The sequence below is a fragment of the Cyprinus carpio genome, chromosome A16 (assembly GCF_018340385.1).
Source record: "Cyprinus carpio isolate SPL01 chromosome A16, ASM1834038v1, whole genome shotgun sequence".
Taxonomy (NCBI): Eukaryota; Metazoa; Chordata; class Actinopteri; order Cypriniformes; family Cyprinidae; genus Cyprinus; species Cyprinus carpio.
In genome coordinates, this window is record NC_056587.1 from 19,682,578 (window position 1) to 19,705,640 (window position 23,063).

The 23,063-nt window shown below is 34.2% G+C and overlaps 2 protein-coding genes across 4 annotated transcripts; one reads left to right on the forward strand and one right to left on the reverse strand.

Moving 5' to 3' along the window:
- Positions 1-6: 6 nt before the first annotated feature.
- On the forward strand, positions 7-7,342 carry LOC109106331 (islet cell autoantigen 1-like). 3 transcript variants are annotated; one of them, XM_042773182.1, is made up of 13 exons: positions 7-159; positions 467-496; positions 732-897; positions 988-1,060; positions 2,150-2,273; positions 2,353-2,551; positions 2,761-2,886; positions 3,321-3,419; positions 4,343-4,431; positions 4,503-4,552; positions 4,663-4,905; positions 5,757-5,846; positions 6,053-7,342. In XM_042773182.1, the coding sequence occupies exons 2-13, from the start codon at positions 480-482 to the stop codon at positions 6,163-6,165; spliced, it is 1,389 nt and encodes a 462-aa protein (XP_042629116.1). In that variant the 5' UTR covers positions 7-159; positions 467-479; the 3' UTR covers positions 6,166-7,342. The 3 variants fall into 3 exon arrangements, with proteins under 3 accessions (XP_042629116.1, XP_042629117.1, XP_042629118.1); XM_042773183.1 differs by having other exon boundaries at positions 5,757-5,837; XM_042773184.1 differs by having other exon boundaries at positions 46-159; positions 467-500; positions 2,150-2,551.
- A 354-nt stretch (positions 7,343-7,696) lies between these two features.
- On the reverse strand, positions 7,697-22,122 carry LOC109105636 (glucocorticoid-induced transcript 1 protein-like). Its single transcript, XM_042773185.1, has 8 exons — positions 21,691-22,122; positions 18,497-18,618; positions 11,908-11,994; positions 11,416-11,499; positions 9,962-10,102; positions 9,753-9,876; positions 9,543-9,660; positions 7,697-8,578 (listed from the first exon to the last, which is right to left on the reverse strand). The coding sequence occupies exons 1-8, from the start codon at positions 21,968-21,970 to the stop codon at positions 8,308-8,310; spliced, it is 1,227 nt and encodes a 408-aa protein (XP_042629119.1). The 5' UTR covers positions 21,971-22,122; the 3' UTR covers positions 7,697-8,307.
- Positions 22,123-23,063: the final 941 nt, after the last annotated feature.

Below are 23,063 nucleotides of genomic sequence, written 5' to 3' on the forward strand. Positions count from 1 at the left end.
GTGACTCTACCCACTCAGTGCGCTCTTGCAGTAGCACGCATGACGTCGTCACTCCTGCAAGCACGCGCACCCCAAAACGCGCAGTGATACACCTATAGCGTTTCATTTTCCTATTACAGCATGTCTTAGACATCGGCAGCCGGGATCCAAGCTCATAAGGTGAGTCGCACTATAATTCAATTCATTATTATTATCATAAATAGCTCGTTTCCTGTATTGCATAATGACAGAATAGATTATTTTGGTGCAATAAAGATAATATCTTCCTATAGAAAAATGCACGTGAAAGATAAATAACAGGCCTGTCTTGTATTTCTTGTTTACACGGTGCAATAATAACAAAACATTATACAGGCTTGATTATTGAATGCTTTTTGACTTACTACCTATAAACTGTATTTAACTGTATAAAATACGTGGTATTGTCAATTATAATGGAATAATGATATTTATTTATTTATTTCAGATAACTGATAATCATGGAGAAAGGGAACCAGTGAGTAAGCGGAAACATATATATATATATATATACAACACACACACACACACACATAATATACATATATATATATATATAGTTTATTATAGTATAAATATTATATTTTATATATATATATATATATATATATATATATATATATATATATATATATATATATATAGATTATTATAAAGTCTGGAACTTCAACAAAATGAGATGCTTTCATAATTGGTTTGTCATGTTTTTGCAGAGCTATTTCTCATTTTGATCACTTTCTCCAAAATCAAGAATCATCAGTGGTCAACAAGTTCCATCAGAAATACTGGAAAACCAAGCAAACACTGATTAAAGTCACAGGAAAGAAGGAAGATGAACATGTCGTTGCTTCTGATGCTGATCTGGACGCTAAACTGGAGGTGAGGAGCGGCCCCAATCCAAACGTTCCTCTGGGGCTGAACGAATCAAATGCTCATGTGATGAATGTGGTTTTCCATGCTTTCCTTCAGGTGTTTCATTCAGTACAGAGAACATGCATGGAGCTCCTTAAGGTGATTGAACAATATCAAATGAGAATCAGCCGTAAGTAAACTGGAAATTCACACGTTTCTTAATATTCATTAATCACTTGTGAAAAAGAAGTATGCTTGATTGTATTATATTTGTAGTGTACTTCAAATCCTAAAAAGTTTATTTTAAAAAATACCTAATATAATACTGATGAAATAAAAGGTCTCAAATGTACTGCAAGAGAGTACAGTACATGTAAAATGTCATGTTACTTAACACACCAAACATTTAGTACATTTTAAATCATTGTTTTAATCTGTTATCATGCTCTGAAAACAATTACACTTACTTTGATGTGCTAACATACTAAAGCAAATACTTAGAGTTATAGAGTTATTTGATATTACATTTAAAGTTCATATATTTAAATGCAGTTTAATCATTACAAATGTGTACTTACAAATATATTTAAATACATAACTTACAGTAATAACATGCAAGTGGCATCAATGTATATTTTAGTTTACTATAATCAGTTAATGCTTGTCAGTACATACTGCAGTACACTTTAACCATACTGCAAAGACAGTAGAAGTAATTATTAAATTATGTAATTGATAGTTTTCATGTGACGTCACACCCTTACACGAATGCCCACACGGAGGGTAACTAATTGCATATAATAGTTTTCAGCTAATCGTGCACAGCGTAAATAACACTGCAAGTTGCTACTTTTCATGTGACGTCACACCCTTACACGAATGCCCACACGGAGGGCAAAACAAGGCTTTTATAAGGTTTGCATTAAGTAGTAATGTAGTAAGACAGTGATATTTAAAGGCCAAATTCAGTATACACCTGATTGATGATGCATACTTTGTACAGGCAAGCAGATGAACCCAGAATATAAACGCTATGTGCAAAGTTTAATATTAAATGATTTTCCATTATAAAGAAGTCGCTTAACCATTTAGCGCATTGCATTCATATTCCAGCCTCATTTGCTTGCCTGTAAGCAACATCCATGGAACCCTTCAAATGCTCAACAGGTTCTTTATAGAGGAAAAATACCCCAAAATTAACCTTAAAGGTAGATTTCAGACGTTATTTGTTAATCAAAGAAAACAGATGTATGTGGCTAAATTCTATTGCCCTTTTCAGTTTTGTCCCAGGAGGAGAATGAACTGGGTCGGTTCCTGGGTTCACAGGGCTCTCAGGACAAAAGTCATGCTGGAAAGATCATGCAAGCTACTGGGAAAGCTCTCTGCTTCTCTTCACAACAGAGGTCTCTTCAAGCTTCTAATCAAATGCGATTGGTTTTGGAATTCTTCTTCTTCGATTGGTTCATTCGTTTCTCACTGCAGATTGGCGCTGCGAGGTCCGCTGGGCCGTCTGTACCAGGAGGTGGAGACGTTTCGTTACCGAGCCATTTCTGACACGTGGCTTACAGTGAACAGGATGGAACAGTCACGGACCGAGTACAGAGGAGCTCTGCTCTGGATGAAGGACGTTTCTCAGGAGCTCGACCCAGACACACACAAGCAGATGGAGAAGTTCCGTAAGGTCAGTCTCACCCTGGAAATGACTGTGTGACTGCAGTGAAACCTTTTCACCAGCAGAAGGAGTAAGGTGTCTTTGAAATCATTCTCATCTAGAGTGGGATGAGAATGTCATAGGTTCGAGGTCTGAGATGTCACTGCTAATCTTTACCTCTTGTTTCTTTTGCTGGCTGTATTTGATGAGCAGTAGTTTCATCTTTTGACATCCCTCAGGTTCAAACTCAGGTGCGTCATACCAAGACAGGTTTTGACAAACTGAAGAATGATGTCTGTCAGAAGGTTGATCTGCTCGGAGCCAGTCGCTGTAATCTGCTCTCACACGTCCTGACAGCCTATCAGGTGCTGCATTTTAATTGCTTCTTGATGCTTATTTCTATTATTATATTATTATTTTTACCTGATTAGCGAGCATTGTAAACGTGATGAATTTAGCTTTATATTTATAAAATAATATATTTATACAATAATGAAACTATAATACTTTTAACTGTAATACAGCAGAAATATTTTAGTTTTTTTTTTATTTGATGTAAAACTGTAATCATTAGATATTTAACAATGAGTTGTTTTTAATTTAATTCTTTTTACTTTAATTTAATTTAATTTTTACATTTTTAAATTATTCTTTTTATTATTACTTTTTATTATTTGTATTATTATTTTATCTAAATGAATTGTTAATAGAGGCAATTATATCTCATGATTTTAGTGGGATAAAGTCTTCCAGAATGACATGTTTTGAGGATAAATATCTGTCTTTTTTTCTATCTCAGACCACACTGCTACATTTCTGGGAGAAAACCTCTCACACTATGGCTGCTATTCATGAGAGTTTCAAGGGCTGCCAGACTCATGAGGCTTCAGTGCTGGGGGTGAGAGCTTTCAGAAGAAATCAATCTCAGATTTATTCATATGGATGTGTGTATTTACTTTCATGGCTCTCATTTTGTGTTTTGGATGTTTTTAGTAGTTAAACGAAAGCTGATTTTCTTACATTTTAATTTTACATTTATTTATTTATTTATTTAGCATAGCAAATTTTGAAAAAAAAATTCAAATGTTTGGGGTCAGTAAGTTTTTTTTTTTTTTTATAAAGAAATGACTACTTTAATTCAGCAAGGATGCATGAAATTGAACAAAAATTACTTTTAATGTTACAAAAAAAACAATATTTTAAATGAATGTTCTATTGAACTATCATACTTTTCAATTAAAATATAAAGCGGCACAAATGTTTTCATAATTGATAATAATAAGAATAGTTTCTTGAGCACTAAATCAGCATGAATGATTTCTGAAGGATCATGTGATACGGAAGACTGGAGTAATGATGCTAAAAATTAAGCTTTGATAGCAGGAATAAATTATATTTTAAGATATGTTCAAATAGAAAACAGTTATTTTAAGTTGTAATAATATTTCAGAGTTTTTGCCATATTTTCGATCAAATAAATGCATACTTGCTCAGAATAAGAGACTCTTGGCAACCCCAGACATTTGAATAGTAGTGTGTGCTACAGAGTGGGGTTTGGATGTCTCACTTCTCAATTGTGATATCCTTTTGATAACATCAGTAGTAGAGAAATGTTTTCACATGATATGGGGCAAGTTTTCACAACAAGAACCTGCTGCTTATTGATTATTCATCCCAAAATAGGCATTTGCCTCCAATTTGTGATAAAATAAAAACTGTTTAGTTTAATAAAAACTCACCCATTCTCTTTTAGACAAACAAGCAGTGATATTATGACGCATGTCCAACAAATCTGTTCATCTGATGTGTCTGATACTCCAGGGTTCAGATCAAGCTGCACAGAAAAAGGTAAAGAAGAAAACGAAGGCAAAAGCAGAAGATGAGGAGACGAGTCAGAACACAGATGAAACGTAGGAGCCTCATTTTGTTTTTGGTTTGGAATGTGATATAAACCTCTAATCACGTATGTCTTCCCTTCCAGGCTTATTTCAATTGAAGAAGAAACTCTGAGCAGTAACCTCATGAAAACAGGTAAAGCTTTCATTAAAACTGAATTTTATCCACAGATACACAATAATTGAATTCATCCTTTGATCAGCAGTTCAACATTGTTGAGCAGTGACTTTGCACTGTACATACAGGAAATGATGACACTTTCTCTGGCGGTCAGGAGAAGGACGGCTTGAGTTTGTTGAATGAGATCCTAGGCAGCAGTTCTCTGGAGGACAGGGGTTTCTCACGGGAATGGCGCGAGGTGTTTGGAGAAGATGATCCGACCGGCGGTAGCAGAGCAGAGACGCAGCTGCCCGAGGAGGAGCCCGCTTTCTTTCTGCCTTCCAAACTACTCGACCAGAACATGAAGGACCTACAGTCCACAGTCTCAGGTCTGCAGAAACATCTGACTGTTGGCAGAAAGTCTGCTTCACTCGGCAGCTTATTCTGGACAAGAACTGTCCACTTAGAAAAGAACGGACTGAAATCTGTATCTGTAATAATAGATCATCATGAAACAAACTGTACACTACAGTTCAAAAGTTGGGGTTGGTAAGATTTTTGAATGTTTTGAAAGTAAGCTTGAAAGTTTTATATTTAGTAATATTTTAAAATGTAATTTATTCCTTTGATCAAAGCCAAATCTTTCATCATTATTCCTCCAGTCTTCAGTGTCACATGATCCTTCAGAAATCTATTTCCATTATTATTTATTATTCTAATATGCTGATTTGCTGCTCAAGAAACATTTACTATTATCAATGTTGAAAACAGTCGTGCTGCTTAATTTTATTAGGCAGGATCCTTTGATGAATAGAAAGTTCAAAAGAACAGATTTATATATTATTTTTTTATCTTTTGGAACATTATTTCTTTATTGTCACTTTTGGTCAATTTAATATGGAAGCCCATTTCCACCACAGAATAAACAAAACAAATCAATTCTCACAATTGTTTATAAAAAAAAAAAAAAAAAAAAAAAATCAGAATCACAAGATGTAAACTCAACATTATGAAATATGAAATATACTTGAAATTGCAAGGGGGAAAAAGTCAGAATTCTGAGTTTACATTTTGTAATTCTAACTTTGAATTGCAAAAAACAAAGTCTGAATTTTTGTTCTGTGGTGGAAATGCGCTTCCGTAATTTAATCTGTCCTTGCTGAATTTTTGTCCTTGCCTAGACTTTTGAATGGAAGTGTACATCTACTGTAAATGCTCTTGAATGTTGTCTGTATTACAGGTTGGACATCAGCCATTCCACAGAACATTCCTGAAAACTCATGTGTAGCAAGTCAAATCTCTTCCAAATCTGCAGTGAAAGGTAAATATGGTAAGAGCTATTTATAATATGTCAGTCATGTCCAGTATTAAGAGTGTAAACAGAGAGAAGTTAAAATAATAAAAATAAACTTCTAAATAAAATTGACCACATTTCAGATCAAATATTTACACCCCTAACTTTAGGTTGTATATATTGCAATGCATCTTTACAATGCAACAAACAAATAAGTAAAAAAAAAAAAAAATGCATTACAGATACTTCCAAAGATCTCTCCGCTTGGTTCAATCTGTTTGCCGATCTGGATCCGCTGTCAAACCCGGATGCAATCGGCCGAACGGATGAGGAACACAAGCTACTGAACGCATAATGCTGCACTTTATAGCTCTTGTCACTGGCACACATGACAGTTGATGTAAGAAGCCTACAGAAACCTGCACTGAACAGATATCAACTCTGCTTTTTCTGTGCCATAGCAGTTAACCTTCATTATTTAATGAATAAACACTTGCTGCCAAAGGAAGCTAATAATAATCACTCTGGCCTTGATTCCTTTTCCATTTGCTAGTATTGTCAAGGCAATTTGAATTGCCATAACAATGTGGATTTTCTTGTATTACATAACTGTATATACTGACACATTATCATTATCAGAAACAGTAAGTAGTTTGGGTTTGTATATTGTGATATTGCATGATTTCAGATTTATAATGTTGCCTTGATCAGTTCAGAAATAGAAAGTATTTTTGCAAATATTATTTAAGTAGTTAAAGTATACTAAAACTAAAACTAATGCTGCATTTTGGAAGCCTTAAATATGAGAGGACTTTAATTTATTTTAATGAATAGTATATATTAGATTATTGGAACTTCAACTGATGTGAAAGCAGCTAATAATAGGTCAAGGTGTGCATACATTTAAAATGTATGTTTATGTTATACAAAGCAACTGTGCTCACTTTTAACAGGCTTGGTTCTGGTAATTTTAATTTTTCTGGAAACACATGTATAATAAATAATAAAATAACAGATTTTCATTGTAGGTTTGTTGAAAGGTGAAACATTTTGAGGAAATTAATGGGATTTTTACTTCCAGAGCCTGACTATTATACTTCAACATTATTAAACATTGGTAAAACAGCTTGGCCAAACCAGGTCCTATGAAGCAAGCATTTATATATCTGTGAACTGAATTTCTTAGTGCTGATTATGTGTTTGTGTGCCTGAAAACTGATTCCCGTGAACTACAAATTACCTTTCACCGTGCATATTGTTACATGCAAGTGCAATAAAATGTAATACAGGTTTGTAAACTTGATTCCACATAACACAACCCACAGTGAACTCAAAAGGCCTTACTGAGGTCAGTTCTTATCAGTGCTTTACTAGCAAAAGTCAAATATGCATATCATAATAAATCATATCCCACTACACCAAATAATGCCATACAATTTTCGGTCTTTTGTGTTGTACTCATGTGCTTATTCCATTTGTAATATGGCTGTAACCCTGAATGGCATGAAATGAATAAAAGCTGCTTCATTTTATCCAGTAGTGGAACTATACCTTTTATAATGTACATACATTATATGATGCTCATTAAAAACTTTCCTTTAAAAATGTTTTGAAAGAAAATTATTTCAATTATTTCCAGAAGAAAGAAAATTCTGTTTCCCATTTCTATAGTAAGATTTAATATTTCCATGACTATTAGGTTTCATTCTTATATTAACATGTACACAATTATTATTATTTATTTTTTTTTAATTTATTTAGACTGTACATACTGTAGCTGTTTAATACGAACATTAAAAACCCCCTGACCCAACCAAATAAATATGATTTAAAAAATAGAAAGCACACAGTTGGAGTAAAACACACAGAAATGAATGCAAATATTATATCTTGAAAAATGTCACTTTAATGTGAGCATCCAGCAGTCATATTTATACACCATAACAGTGTCACATGAATCAAAGAGGCTAAAAACAAAGCCATTTTTACTGTTCAATAAACATATGGATGTTAGGGCTGGGCAGCATATAGAATATGTGCAATATATTTGCAATCCTTTTGCTGGCAATCCAATGACAGTTGAGGTGAAATTTCATTTCTTCTACAGGAAATATATATATATATATATATATATATATATATATATATATATATATATATATATATAAAATCATCACACAATTAAAATATTGCAATATAATTAGTTATTTAGTTATATTGACCAGCCCTAATGGAAGATAATCCTGAGTTGTGTGTTAAGGCATGAAGCACATTTTTGGCTGTTGGCCTGTTGATTATCTGTCATATCTAATGCATTTTACTTGGTTAGTAGGATGTGCTATAAGGTTAAGTAAAGATTTGTGCATTCCAGCAGAATTACATGAAACCCCAAGGCAAAGTTCAACATAATGGTCCTTTTGGACAACCATTAGCAAGTAAAACATTTCCTAGAAAATCCCTAGAAACGTCAGCTGTCTGAGATCTGAGCTGTGATTGGCTAACTGAGCAGCAGGCACTTCCTAATACTGCAGCATTCAGACGACACGGGCCGCAGCGGGAAGCTGTTTTGTACTGTGGCCTCAGTAAATGGACCAGACGTCTGTCCTGAAGTTTGAGTATCCAGTGAACTGGGACGAGCAGCATCATCTGACGGGAAAAGAGACGAACACAGCAGCTTCACCGGACAGAAGGCCGAGCCGCTCGGAATGAAGTTCACTTTGTTTCTGTCTGGGCAGGAGAAGATGGGAAAGCCTTGTGTTCTACAAGTGCTACAAAGAAAAAAATTATAATATGAGAAATAATAATATTATGCATAAACATTATATATATAAATGTTTATACATGCCTATATGAATATCTGTATATATATATATATATATATATATATATATATATATATATATATATATATATATATCTATATATATATATATATATAATATATTATATTTTTTTTTTAGATATTTGCTATATATATATATATATATGCATGACAATTTTGCCAGTGTGTGTTTCAATGTTTGTATTACATTATATATTATATATACTGTAATATATGCATGAAATGTTTTAAACAAACGTTTGAGTGTATTCTGCATTAAAACTGTAAAGTTAGTTTTTTATTAATACTTACATGTATAATTTTAAACATAAAAAATTAATACTATTATTGTATTTTTTTATTATTATTTTATTTACTATTATATTAATATAATATATTATAATTAATAATAATTATATATATATATATATATATATATATATACACATACAGTATATATAAACTTAGTAATTTTATATTTGTGATATTTATATATGTGGACTATATAAATCATGTAAATATTGAATGATTTTTTAATAACATAAGTACTACCGTTTACTGTTCTTTAGTAAACGGTTCTTTGTGTGTGTAATCTCAACAAAATACTTTTTTTTAAATAACAAATGCCTGGAAAAGTCATGTTATTGTCCACAAACATGGCATTACTATGGAACTAGAAAAACATGTCTAAGCATGATGCTTCAAGAGGTTTGAGTGCTAAAACTGATGTATTTAAACATGGAGGATCACTGAGCTGTTTTACTAGCAAACACAAAAACCAAAGCATGATCTCTGGATGTGCAAAAAAAAAAATAAAAAATAATTATAAAAAAAAGTATAAAAAAAAAAAAGCAAAGTACGAGCAAATTTTATTAAAAAATACAACAACAAAGCAAACGAAACTCACTAACATAACATCAAAAAACACTACTTTCTCGCAGCCCTCGGGAGGCTCACGTTTAAATGTGTAACTGTTGTTGGGTTTGGGAGAGCTGGAGAACTGAGGCAGAGGTGAACCGCACCTGTAATCTGAGAGGACAAATCAAGCTCTTTATTTAAACAAATCTTCCCTTGCAAACATACTGTGGAAGCACCACAGCACACTACTGAATGAGCGCTACCTCTCTCAGCGTCCGCAGCAGGAGAGCAGCAGTAACAGGGACTGCAGGAGATCTGCGTCTCAGTGCTGTGTGTGTGATGAAGAGGAGGAACAGGAGCACGGCCGCCGTCCCGCACCTCCAAAGCCTGAACCAGGAATACAAACACGCAAAAAAACATTTTAAAGTGTTACACAATTGAAATGTTCGATTGAAGCCTGTGTGTGTTGTACCTTCTCCTCCTCCCTGCCCCAGTCTTCACAGATGAAGACGTTCTCCAGCTCCTGGTTAACACCGTCACTATAGCTGGGCATTCGACAGATGACGGGTCTGGAAAGGACCATATTAGATGAAGAAGCTGAGAGTCGCTTTGGCTGGAAAACAAAAAGCACCAGTGAACTGATTAATGTCAAAGTCTGAATCTATAAAATCTAGTTAATCTCACAAAAACATTCAGTATCAAATTTCACCCCAAATGATCAACATATCAAATCACATTTTGCTAAAAGAAAATGAAGCTTGTTTTTAGGATCATTATGGTTTTTCATACTGGATGTTTTGCATACATTATGATTGTTTGCAGTGTGTATATATATATATATTATATATATATATATATATATATATATATATATACACCGACAGACCAAAAACCTAAAGTGATCAAAGGGTCAAGAGCCAAAAATGTTGCAGCAAATGTTGCATTATATCCAAATTTTATATTCATTATATTATATTATATTATATTATATTATATTATATTATAATATATTATATATTATATTATATTAGTATTATAATTATATTATATTATATTAATTCATATCATACATATATCATATCATATCATATCATATCATATCATATTATATCATATCATATCATATCATATTATATTATATTATATTATATTATATATTATAAAAATTAAATTACATGTTTAAATAAACAAAAAAATCAATTAAAATTATTTAAAATTACATTTTTTCAATTATTTTCAATCAAATTCACATTTTCCCCCCTACATTTCAATGGAAATATTAAACAAAAATATAAATTAGAAAAAAACAAAATCCAAAATCACATTTTTCCCCACACTTTTCTTCTCTTCTTTTATAATATATTATGGGCCAAACAAACCAACGCTCCCCTATTATTTATTTTTTTCTTCTTTTTTTTTAAATATAATTTAAACAGAATCTTTTCAAATAGAATTTAAAAAACACTGATTTATTTGATGACGTTTTAAATACAAATCGTTTAAATACAAATCATTCAAAATTTTGGGGTCAATATGATTTTTTTTTTTTTTTTTTTTTTTAAGATATTTATAATGTAACAAAAGTTTTTTTTTTTAGAATAAATGCTGTTCCTTTGAATGCCAACATATGAATAAAATTTTAAATATATTAAAAAAGAAAACAGTTTTAATATGTAATATTTCACTATATTTTAATGCTTTTTGATTAAAATAACTGTAGCTTTAGTGAGCATAAGAGACTTCTTTCAAAATCATTTTAAAAATCATACTGACCCCAAACTTATATATACTACTTTTCAAAAGTATAAACCACCAAATATTCGGATTCTAAAACCCCAAAATTCTGATTGCTTAGAAAAGTTTACTTTATATGGGTAATTCCTAGGGTTACAGATCAGAAAAACCCTAAAACGAAGTAAAAAGTACCTGGGGCGTCACTTCTTCTTCTTTCTCCTTGATACTGTGGCTGCCCTGCAAACTGCGCTGGAGCTGCTGACGGAGTTTTGCAATCTAGAAATCACATTTTTACCATAAGCAACAGATGGACGGAAGAAACAAATGGTGACACAAAATCTAAACTCAACCCATACAGCCCAACATCAGATAACTACTGTATACTAGATGACATGACCTACAATTAACCATATTTAATAGCTATATCTAACTTCACAGGTTTACCAAACATCGCTCAGTGAGCTTTCTGAAGATATGTTTATGTTGTGGGTTTCCTAAACTGACTTTGCAGGTGCACACGAGCCAATAACAGCAAGTCAAGACACAATGTGTGGGTATGTTTGAGGATGATTATAGGAAAAGAAGCCAATTATAAGCCCAAAGTATGTCTATAAACACATTACCACCCATCATTAGAAACACTTTTCATGTGTAAAAACTGCCTGTGAGTATTTTCATGCATACCTCTATGAGATGGTCAGCACTGCCCCATGATGCCGAGCGTTTGTGAACGATAACCTCTCCTCCATCCTCAGGCCAAAAGCCGGGCGTCTGCAATAAACATGGTTAAAACACGGTTAAAACACGGTCACCATGCAAACGCTGATTATGACTTGTCATGTCCTATACAGAATATATTCTTGAAGTCATGCAACCTAGATATGTGAATTTTTCATGAAACAACAACAAAATATTAGTGGTTGGCAAACAGCATGTGTCGCTTCGACTGAAACCCCAACACAACGATGAACAAACACCCAGAGCTCCAGACAGACACAGAAGATGGACAATATGGACAATCATTTGCCAGATACTTGTTTTCGATTGAACCTGCATGTATCATGTTGCAACTTGAACTTCCAGGCCATCTTGAATGTCTGTTTTGTTGCATGCCAGCTGATAAACTTCTGAGAAATTTAAGGTGAAGGGTGGAGGAATATTTATAAATGTTTCAACTGTTTTAGTCCATGTAATAAGAGCCATTCATAAAAAGCTTTCACTTTATGGATTAAAAAAAAACACAAAAGAAAGCAAGTAATACTGGTTTGTAACGACATGAATGTTATGGAAAAAGAAGCACAGAACATCTTTGCATACTGAAAAAAAAAGAGTAGACTAAAATATATTTTAATTTTAATGTTTAATATATATATATATATATATATATCTATATATATATATATATATATATATATATAGGTATATGATATATATATATATATATATATATATATATATATATATATGTATATATATATATATATATATATATATATATATATATATATATGTATATATATATATATAGATATATATATATCATACGATTATATATATATATATGTATATAGTATATATTATATATATATATATATAGATATTTATATATGCATGAGGGGCCGTACAAGCCATAATTCATTCTGGCACTCTCACACACTTACATTCTCCTTTCACTAACATACATTTCTACTCTCACACACATACATTCTACTTTCACATACATATATTCTTGCTTTCACACACTTACATTCTCCTTTCACTTACATGCGTTTCTACTCTCTCACACACATTCTCCTTACACATACATACATTTTTTGCTTTCACACACATGCATTCTCCTTTTACATAAATATATTTCTACCTTTTTTGGTATCCATTACTTCCTGTTTAAGCAGGAAGTAACTCTCAGACCAGGAAATACATGTGCAAGACTTGCTCAGCTCTTCCTCACAATTTAACAGTGATGCTATTCAAAGTCATCCTGTTTTCTTTTCAAGTACATATTTTAAGTTTTTAACTTTAACATATCATTATGTAACCTACGTGTTCTACAGATCAGTGTACAAGTGTTAAGGCACTGATTTTGATCGTATTCACAGGGCGTAACTCTAAGGAAATTTTCTGCTTGGCCAGTGGTTTAATTTTTTACTTGCCCTGGCAAAATTTTCACAGGCCTTGCCACAATCAATCAATCAATAAATCAATAAATAAGACTTATTGTTTTCATTGTTGACTGTAACATTGTATTGCAATAAATAATAACCATTTTGCACAAATAGGTACTATAGTTCAAAGATAAAACTGAAATGACGTATGCTTTTTCAGGTCTTTCAGGTAGGTCTAACTCTATTAAAGTTAAGTATGCACTCATCAGGATTTTTCGTGACCTATTCCAATTTCTGATTTTATTTATTTATTTTACAATCAAATGAGCCGATTCCCATACTCGTTGCCAATTTATTTAGTTCTTATTACTTTTATTATTATTATTTTACATTTATTAAATGTTTATTTTGCTCTGTTACTGGCCAAACTAACCTTGAACAAACAACCAAAAATATATGCAACATGAAGCAACTGCACAAAACAAAAACATCAGATGGGCTAAATGAATATTTTATTATAACTCTTTATTATTATTAGTTTTATTACCTTAATTATATGTATGTCTGCGCTATGTTTGTATTTTCTGTACTGGAAGCTCCTGACACCAAGACGAATTCCTTGTGTGTGTAAACACACTTGGCAATAAAGCTCTTTCTGATTCTGATGAAAATGCAAATTCAATCCCTGACAGCATGTGGCGCTTATAGAACACTAGCATTTCCTGAGTTATTGCTGTACGCAGCGCTGCACTAATTAACACCCCTTTAATGTGTATTTAACGACGGTAAGGCGCCTAACCTGCCTTCCGTTTCCACTATACTCTCTCTCACACATACATACATTCTTCTCTTAAATACACATATTCTCTTCAGACATACATACATTCTATATATATATATAGAATATGTATGTGAAAGGAGAATGTAAGTGTGTGAGAGTGCCAGAATGAATTATGGCTTGTACGGCCCCTCATATATATGTATATACAGTGGTGTGAAAAAGTGTTGGCCCCCTTCCTGATTTCTTATTTTTTTGCATGTTTGTCACACTTTAATGTTTCAGATCATCAAACAAATTTAAATATTAGTCAAATATAACACAAGTGAACACAAAATGCACTTTTTAAATGAAAGTTTTTATTATTAAGGGAAAACAAAATCCAAAACTACATGGCCCTGTGTGAAGAAGTGTTTGCCCCCCTGTTAAAACTGTGGTTTATCATACCTGAGTTCAGTTTCTCTAGCCACACCCAAGCCTGATTACTGCCACACCTGTTTACAATCAAGAAATCTCTTAAACAGATCTGCCTGACAAAGTGAAGTAGAAAAGATCCTCAAAAGCTAGACATCATGCCGATATCCAAAGAAATTCAGAAACAAATGAGAAAGAAAGTAATTGAGATCTATCAGTCTGGAAAAGGTTATAAAGCCATTTCTAAAGCTTTGGGACTGCAGCGAACCACAGTGAGAGCCATTATTCACAAATGGCAAAAATATGTAACAGTGGAGAAGCTTCCCAGGAGTGGCCGGCTGACCAAAATTACCCCAAGAGCACAGCGACTACTCATCCAAGAGGTCACAAAAGACCCCACAACAACATCCAAAGAACTGCAGGCCTCACTTGCCTCAGTTAAGGTTGTTGTTCATGACTCCACCATAAGAAAGAGACTGGGCAAAAATGGTCTGCATGGCAGAGTTCCAAGACCAAAACCACTGCTGAGCAAAAAGAACATAAAGGCTCGTCTCAGTTTTGCCAGAAAACATCTTGATGATCCCCAAGACTTTTGGGAAAATACTCAGTTGAACTTTTTGGAAGGTGTGTGTCCCATTACGTCTGGTGTAAAAGTAACACCGCATTTCAGAAAAACAACATCATACCAGCAGTAAAATATGGTGGTAGTAGTGTAAAGGTCTGGGGCTGTTTTGCTGCTTCAGGACCTGGAAGACTTGCTGTGATAAATGGAACCATGAATTCTGCTGTTTACCAAAAAATCCTGAAGGAGAATGTCCGGACATCTGTTCGTGACCTCAAGCTGAAGCGAACTTGGGTTCTGCAGCAGGACAATGATCCAAAATACACCTGCAAGTCCACCTCAGAATGGCTGAAGAAAAACAAAATGAAGACTTTGGAGTGGCCTAGTCAAAGTCCTGACCTGAGTCTTATTGAGATGCTGTGGCATGACCTCAAAAAGGCGGTCCATGCTCGAATACCCTCCAATGTGGCTGAATTACAACAATTCTGCATAGATGAGTTGACCAAAATTCCTCCATAGCGCTGTAACAGACTCATTGCAAGTTATCGCAAATGCTTGATTGCAGTTGTTGCTGCTAAGGGTGACCCAACCAGTTATTAGGTTTAGGGGGCAAACGCTTTTTCACACAGGGCCATGTAGTTTTGGATTTTGTTTTCCCTTAATAATAATTTAAAAACTGCATGTTCTGTTCAATTGTGCTATCTTTTTACTAATATTTAAATTTGTTTGTTTGTTTGATGATCTGAAACATTAAAGTGTGACAAACATGCAATCAAACATGCAAGAAATCAGGAAGGGGGCCAACAATTTTTCACACCACTGTTTATATATATATATATATATATATATATATTATGGAAATAACTTTTACTGTACCTATATTTGTTCCCAACATGAACAAATATCTGCCAACGGGCTCAGAAAAAACAACCTAATTTAAAAGGAAAATGAGTTTTCTTACCCCAGTGACAGATATTTGTTCTTTTTTTAAACATAAACCCACCTAATTTTGTTCAGAACACAAGACTTCATAGCATACTATCTTCAATTTGCATCTCAAGTAAATGTATCTTGATTTAAGGATGTTTAGATATTTGTATTGGAAAAAAGCAAAATACTGAGGAAGATATTCATATTTTGCCATGTACGCAATGCCATGATTTAAGATTTTAAGACTTTCTGCTTAAATTTAAGATGTTTTTAATTTATGGAAGGCTGAATGAAGACTTTAAGGCATGCAGAAACCATGTTCATGAATATTATATTATCTGCAAGTAGCTTTTAAAAATAAACCTATGTAATTCTTTTTCACAAGGCGAGGGTGAATAAATGAACAAAGAATGCCATCTTTGTAAAGAAGTACACAGGGTCAATTCTGATTTCATGTTGACTAAGAAAACAGTCCAACAGAAGGTTTTAAACACCAACCATTAATTCACCAAGCGCTTTAAACAATGGCAAAAGCTGCTACTGTCAACAAAGAGCATCGGCGTGAAGAGAGATGTTGAGAGAAACAGGCTGATTTTGACATTCTGGGCCGCTCTGGGAGCGCGAGGCCTCTGCGAGCTGGATCAGACATTAGCATATGTATGGATCTCACTGCAGGCAGCTCAGCGCAGGCACACAAAGAGCTGTCGGAGAGCGCCAGGTGGTGCAGAGACACACAGCCATGTGCTCTCGAGCCTTAGGTAGCGTGTGCACACACCTACACACACACAGAGACAGCGACAGGTGCAAACTGCTGCACCTCCAGAAAGAATTCACTCCACACAAACCAGAGAGAACTTTCTATAACGGCAGACTGCTGCCAAACATCGGGCCTTTGTGACGGCTTTGTTTCAGGGGAGGCGAGGGGTCTCAGCGGAGCTAAACCACTGAGCAGTCAAAGACTTCATGATACTAATGAATAAAGGGAACAAAACCCAGTAAGAACAGACTTCATTACACACAGATGACCATTTCGAGCAAACGAGCAAAAACCGGACTTCAGTATTCACTGGCTCCATTTGGACACTTCAAGTCAAAAATAAATCAAATGTACTTACTTATATAGACATTTCTGGTCTTACTGTGAATTATTTATTGGTGCATGTTTATTTAGATACTACAAAATATGTTTTTTGGTCTTATTGTGAATTATTTATTGGTGCACGTTATTTTAGATACTATGAAAAATTCTTAAATCACAAATTTTATAATTAGCATCACCTCTACAGCAAATTACATTATTATTTTTTTTTTACTTTTCCTTTCTGTTTACTGTCAGTTATTAAATGTACTGAAAATGCCTCTATATTTTTCACTATTTAATTCTTCCTAATTGATATTTAAAATTCTATTTAAGTTCTAAAATGCTAACATCTGTAAAAAAAAAAAATAAAATAAAAAAAATAAAAAACTAAATAAAAAATATAACGCATATAAATCCTTTTCCACTCTGTTAATATGCACTGTGAATCAATAAATCAATCCCCAAATTAATAAAACGTACATTTTGTCTAATTTAATACCCTATTTAACTGTTTTAAAATGTACAGATTGGTTTACATTTGCGTGAATTGACTAAATAACTAAATGTGATTAAAATACAAATAAAACAGCATACAAAGCATCATTTATTTGAAAGAAAGAAGCATGTTTTTGTGATAAATCAATAGAAATAAAACTCAAAATTAGTGCTGGTCAGTTTGTGTTTGTGAAATACTTGTATTACATTTGTCACTGAGCAAAAATGATGACAAAAGTTAGTTTTACAGGGAAAAGTATCAATGATATTTTAATGGAATTGTGTTATCTGATGCAATAACATTCAGCCATTTGAAGTGTAATGTCTCTGGTTGATTCATCAATGCACAAACTCCAAATAATACATAATTGTCTTTGTAATCTTTCATAAAAAACTGAATCATTTGCACCGTTTCTGCAATAACTTTCCTTTTCCATTTACATCACTGGTCTCTTATTTTTCAGCTCCCTTGGCTCTATTCTGTTACGCTACGCCCACTTTTGAAATAAATCAATTCATGACGGAAAAAATCAACTTGTTGTCTTGTTTAATATCCTGTTTAATTTCATTTCTGATTATGGAAATTAAATTGGTTGCAAACACCATTTCAAGCTGATTTTGAGTTGTAAACGTCCCGATATCTATATCACTGCATTAAAACACTTTTCAAGCAAAACATTTAATAAAATGGGGATTTTAAATTCTAAATACTGTAAATTCTGTAAAGTCATTGAGCAAAAAACAATGGGTAGTTAGTTCTGAGAAAAGGCCTCATATCAATGATTTGCAGATGCAGCTTTGATATTTTGTTGTCTAATGCAATGCCATTCAGACATCGTAAGTGTCTAATTATTTAAGGAGTTACTATATGTGAACTGTGAAGCAAATTGCATGTGACACTGACTCACCTGTGTGGATTTATCACTCATACAGGACCCCTGGAGTTGGTACGGCTCTCGCGGCCACTGTCCAGTTAGGTACTGCTCAGGCAGCTTGTCCAATGAGGGCGGCTGTCGACCAGCTGATCGAGCTGTGAGAAAAGAAGAGGCGTTTTTATTATGTATGCAGTGGACAGTGACATGAGATATTACTGCAGTGCAGTGACAGAGAGGAAGTCGGTGGGTGTCACTGGAAACTGATGAGCTTTTGCCTATACTGTCATAACTGTACTGAAACAGATTGTATTTATGAAGGAAACGGAAGTAACAGAAACTTCATATTTACATTTTCTGAAGAAAATTTGACTAGTGTTTGACCATGCAAAACGTACTTATTTACAGGCCTAAGTCAAGTCTCTATGATAGTCTGATCTCTAGATATGGCTCAGGTCCCTCTGACAGTGTAAATTTATGGGAATTTTATTTTTTAAATAATCCATCACCCAAAAAATCCATCCAACTGCTTATAAAATGAATGAAAACACCTACCATAATAATGCTAATAATATATTATAATATATATATATACACACACATATATATAATAAACTTTTATAGACTGTACTTTTATAGATTTTAGTCATCGGATACAAATGAGTTCTCACATTAAGGTTATGCTCTGAGGACTCACAGGAGGAAATGAAACAAAGTGAAACTGCTCACAGTGAAACCCACATACATGTACACACATGCACCAACAGCTGAAATTCAAAACAACTCGCTTGCATGCTGCCCACAGAGCGATTCCTGCGAGTGTTTGCTCTCTGCTCCAGCTCTGCAAACACAAAATGTCAAAGCCTATGCAAAAGAGCCAACAAAATGGCACTGTCGGTTCAACCTCTGCTCATTGTTTTACATCATTGTACCGAAAAAACACAACTCAGCAAGTGACACTCATTATTAGATGTGTCACAGCACGGCTGCTTACAGTACAGGCCTCAAACTCTAAAGCAGTCTGAATGATAACCATCAACTTCAGCCCAGTACACGCACCTTTTCTCAATGCACTTGTTGGGGGACGGCTACACTACATTCACTTGCAGATTGCAGCGAGGCAGCTGCAAGCTCTTTGTGTGAAGGAGAAGCGTTTCAAATGCAAATGTACACAAGCATCAGGCACTCCATGAGGATGGGAGATACATAGAGAGCTGTCTGACTTAATAGGTACAGCCTGCCTGGCCAGAACGGTTTAGACAATAGTAGTTTTCTCATATAAGAACAAGGAATGGAATACTAGCTTACTAACTCCTGAATAGTGTGCAGTATATACTGTATAGTTCCTACTTCGTAGTATTCTGTAAAACACAAGGCCATTATAAATGTCTCGAAAAGCAGTGTGCTAAATTGTTTTCACATGATGTTGCATGTTTAATTCAGCAAGAGGTGTGGAGTTGTGGTGTGTCGGAAAAATTGTATTTACGAGATCAATGCACGTAAATGACACCACAAAGTTTTAAAACTTTGCTTATTTTTTTTGTAGAAAATGTGCCTTGACATCTTGCTCCGATCAAAGTGACTTGAACTTCCCAAGAGGACTTGAACACACCTTGGAACAAAAACTATTAAATCTTGTAATAAAATAAAATGATAAAATATATGAAGATTTGTCAGACTAATCAAATAAGTCACTTCCAGTTCATCTGTCACACTCGAAATTGAAGGTCCATTTGAGAGCATATTGCATTGTGGGATACAGTATTCCTCTAAATTTGGACTAACATTGCAGGTTCTTCTGAAGTTCCATGCATACAGAAAATACTGTGCACAGTATACATACTGCATACTGCAGAAGAGTAGTATGGTAGAGTGTTATTCCAAACACTGCAAGTGTGACTACAGCAAAGACGTGCATGTCATCTGAGGAAACATTCAAAGGTGCGATACATAATGAATAATATCAAATGAGATGTTCTTTACTGAAAAATAAACCAGTTTTGCTAAATAAAATATAGATTTTTTTTGTGATAATGATCATCTGTTTGTATAATATCTTACTTATAACACAACTTCCTGTCAAATAAATGAATGTGGATTTTGGTGATACAAATCAAAACTGCACAGCTGTGTAGAAAATCGATTGACCGGGACAACGGTCGATCATGCAGCTTTATGTCAATATTATGAGATATAAATCTTGAATGCCACTATTGACGCATCAGAATCAAGTCCAAGGAGCAGTGCAATAAAATGAAACTATATGAAAAATACACAAAATAGTTCATGAAGTGGTCTGTGGTTCATATGCTGTAAATATTTTGTATCATTCTGAAAAACCCAGAATTTATGGTTGAATGATTTAAAATGGGAAAGAAAGAAAGAAAGAAAGAAAGAAAGAAAGAAAGAAAGAAAGAAAGAAAGAAAGAAAGAAAGAAAGAAACTTACATGGCCCTAAAACCAACTCAGAGAACTAATGCTATTTTTACAGAAACATACAGAAACATAACACACACACACACACACACACACACACACACACACACACACACACACACACACACACACACACACACACACACACACACACACACACACACACACACACACACACACACACCACACACACACACACACACACACACACACACACACACTTACACAAAGTTACAGTCTTTATCTCAAGGTCTTGAGATCTCTGATGGCCACATAAATGTGTTGCGGACTGGATCGGGGTCTCGAGGGTCTAGGTTTGGTTTGGGACCTGACATAGATATAATATACCGGCTATTTATTTGTATTTTTTTCTAATCATTTCTTATTTTCTTTGTACAGGATCTGACAATTCTGCCAAACTGTTCTTTAACAGTTGACTGCAACTGAACCTGTATCAAATAATATTGCACAACATTTTACTTACACAAAGACTATAATTAAACAACGTTGTCTTCAGTGATTTAAATCTAACTGCACATATAACAGATACTAATCAGATCATAAAATATCTACTGTATAAAATCTTATGAAAGAAAGTGTAATCAATAAATATCCAATGAGAAAGATGCAGTCAAATCAAGCTCACATGATAAATACAAAGTTATAGATCATATACAAAGAGTTTAAAACCAAACAAACTCATTAACTGGAGTTCATATAGGTTCAATTTAAAAATGCATTCTGTATTTATAAAATAAGATGCATATTTTACTGTTTTCAAACAAAAAGCTTACCTTTCCCTGCTGTTATAAAGTGACTCTCTGATGGGATCCTGGTGGGCTTAGTGATCTGCTTCATATTTGCAACATGTGATGATGATGATGATAGTGATGATGATGATGATGATGATGATGACGGACTTCTGCTGTGTCTTGAAGAGGAGAATGAATCACTCCATCTCAGAGGGACACTGGCAGACACAGGCTGAAGTGTGGAGTTACTGTTGCACTTGGTGCGTAAATGCGCACGGGACACAATAATAAACTCCAGAACGAGAACTGAAAACGTGTTCATGCGAAAAGCCGAGCTATTATCAACCTTCGCTTCCTCTTAACCTTTTGTGACCGTACGAGCCTGTCGTTCCCTGTAACACTTTGAATCGAAGTTGAAGCAAAGTTCAGACGCTGGCCTGAACTCTCAGTGCCGCTGCGCTGACAGATGTGATGCAGTAAAGGCAGTGGGCGGGCGGATGGCACAGCGCGCTGAATCTGATTGGAGCAGAGACCAGCGCTGCTCGTTGCTTATTGGCTTACGCGTTCCTCCTTACAGCGAAGAGCCAATGAGATCACTGCATTTTAAGCTGGGGGTGGAGTTTAGTTTTACGTGGAAAACAGACTCTGCTTTGGACCTGTGGAATGTTATGTTGTCTCATATTCTGAACAGAGAAAGTGTAGGAGTATTGTTTACATTCTGGAAATCATTACTTGAATTATCCTAAAGGAGTAGTTAAGTTCCAAACCCGTATAATGAACACAAAAGCTCATAGTGACTCCCATCTGTTGAGCTCTAAAAATGGCAAAACATCATGAAAGTTGTCTATACAAGAGGGAAGTTGTTGTATGTAAAATGTGTGAGAAACAGGCTAATGTTAAAGTCATTATTAACCGAACACCTTCCCCTCTTCCTCATTCATGTTCTTGTTCAGACTCAAAATGGCATTGGGCCTGAAGCTCAGTTTGATGGCACTGACAGCAAAATGCTATTAGTTCTCATGACAAAGCACATTTTCCATCTAAATTCTCCAAGAGAAGACTGTTGTCGTGGGTTCCCTGAGGAATTTTTTTTTGTTTTGTTCTACATTATAATATACAGCCATAGCTCAAAAGTGAATTGGTGGTATGACTGCAATTTATGTTGCAGAACAAAACGTGAAAGTCTCGACAAGTAATGATAACCACAGACCATATTTTACGATATATATTACTTGTGGTGAATCCCAAAAAAGCTATGCACAAAAACAACAGAAATGTGCTGAGTCCCATGTCTCGAAAATGCTAATTGTCTTTCTGTACTTAGCACTACAAACTCAAACACACACAAAAAAAACTTGTATGGTCCTAAAATATAGTTCCAAAATAGACTTTTCTGGGTGAACTATGACTCTATG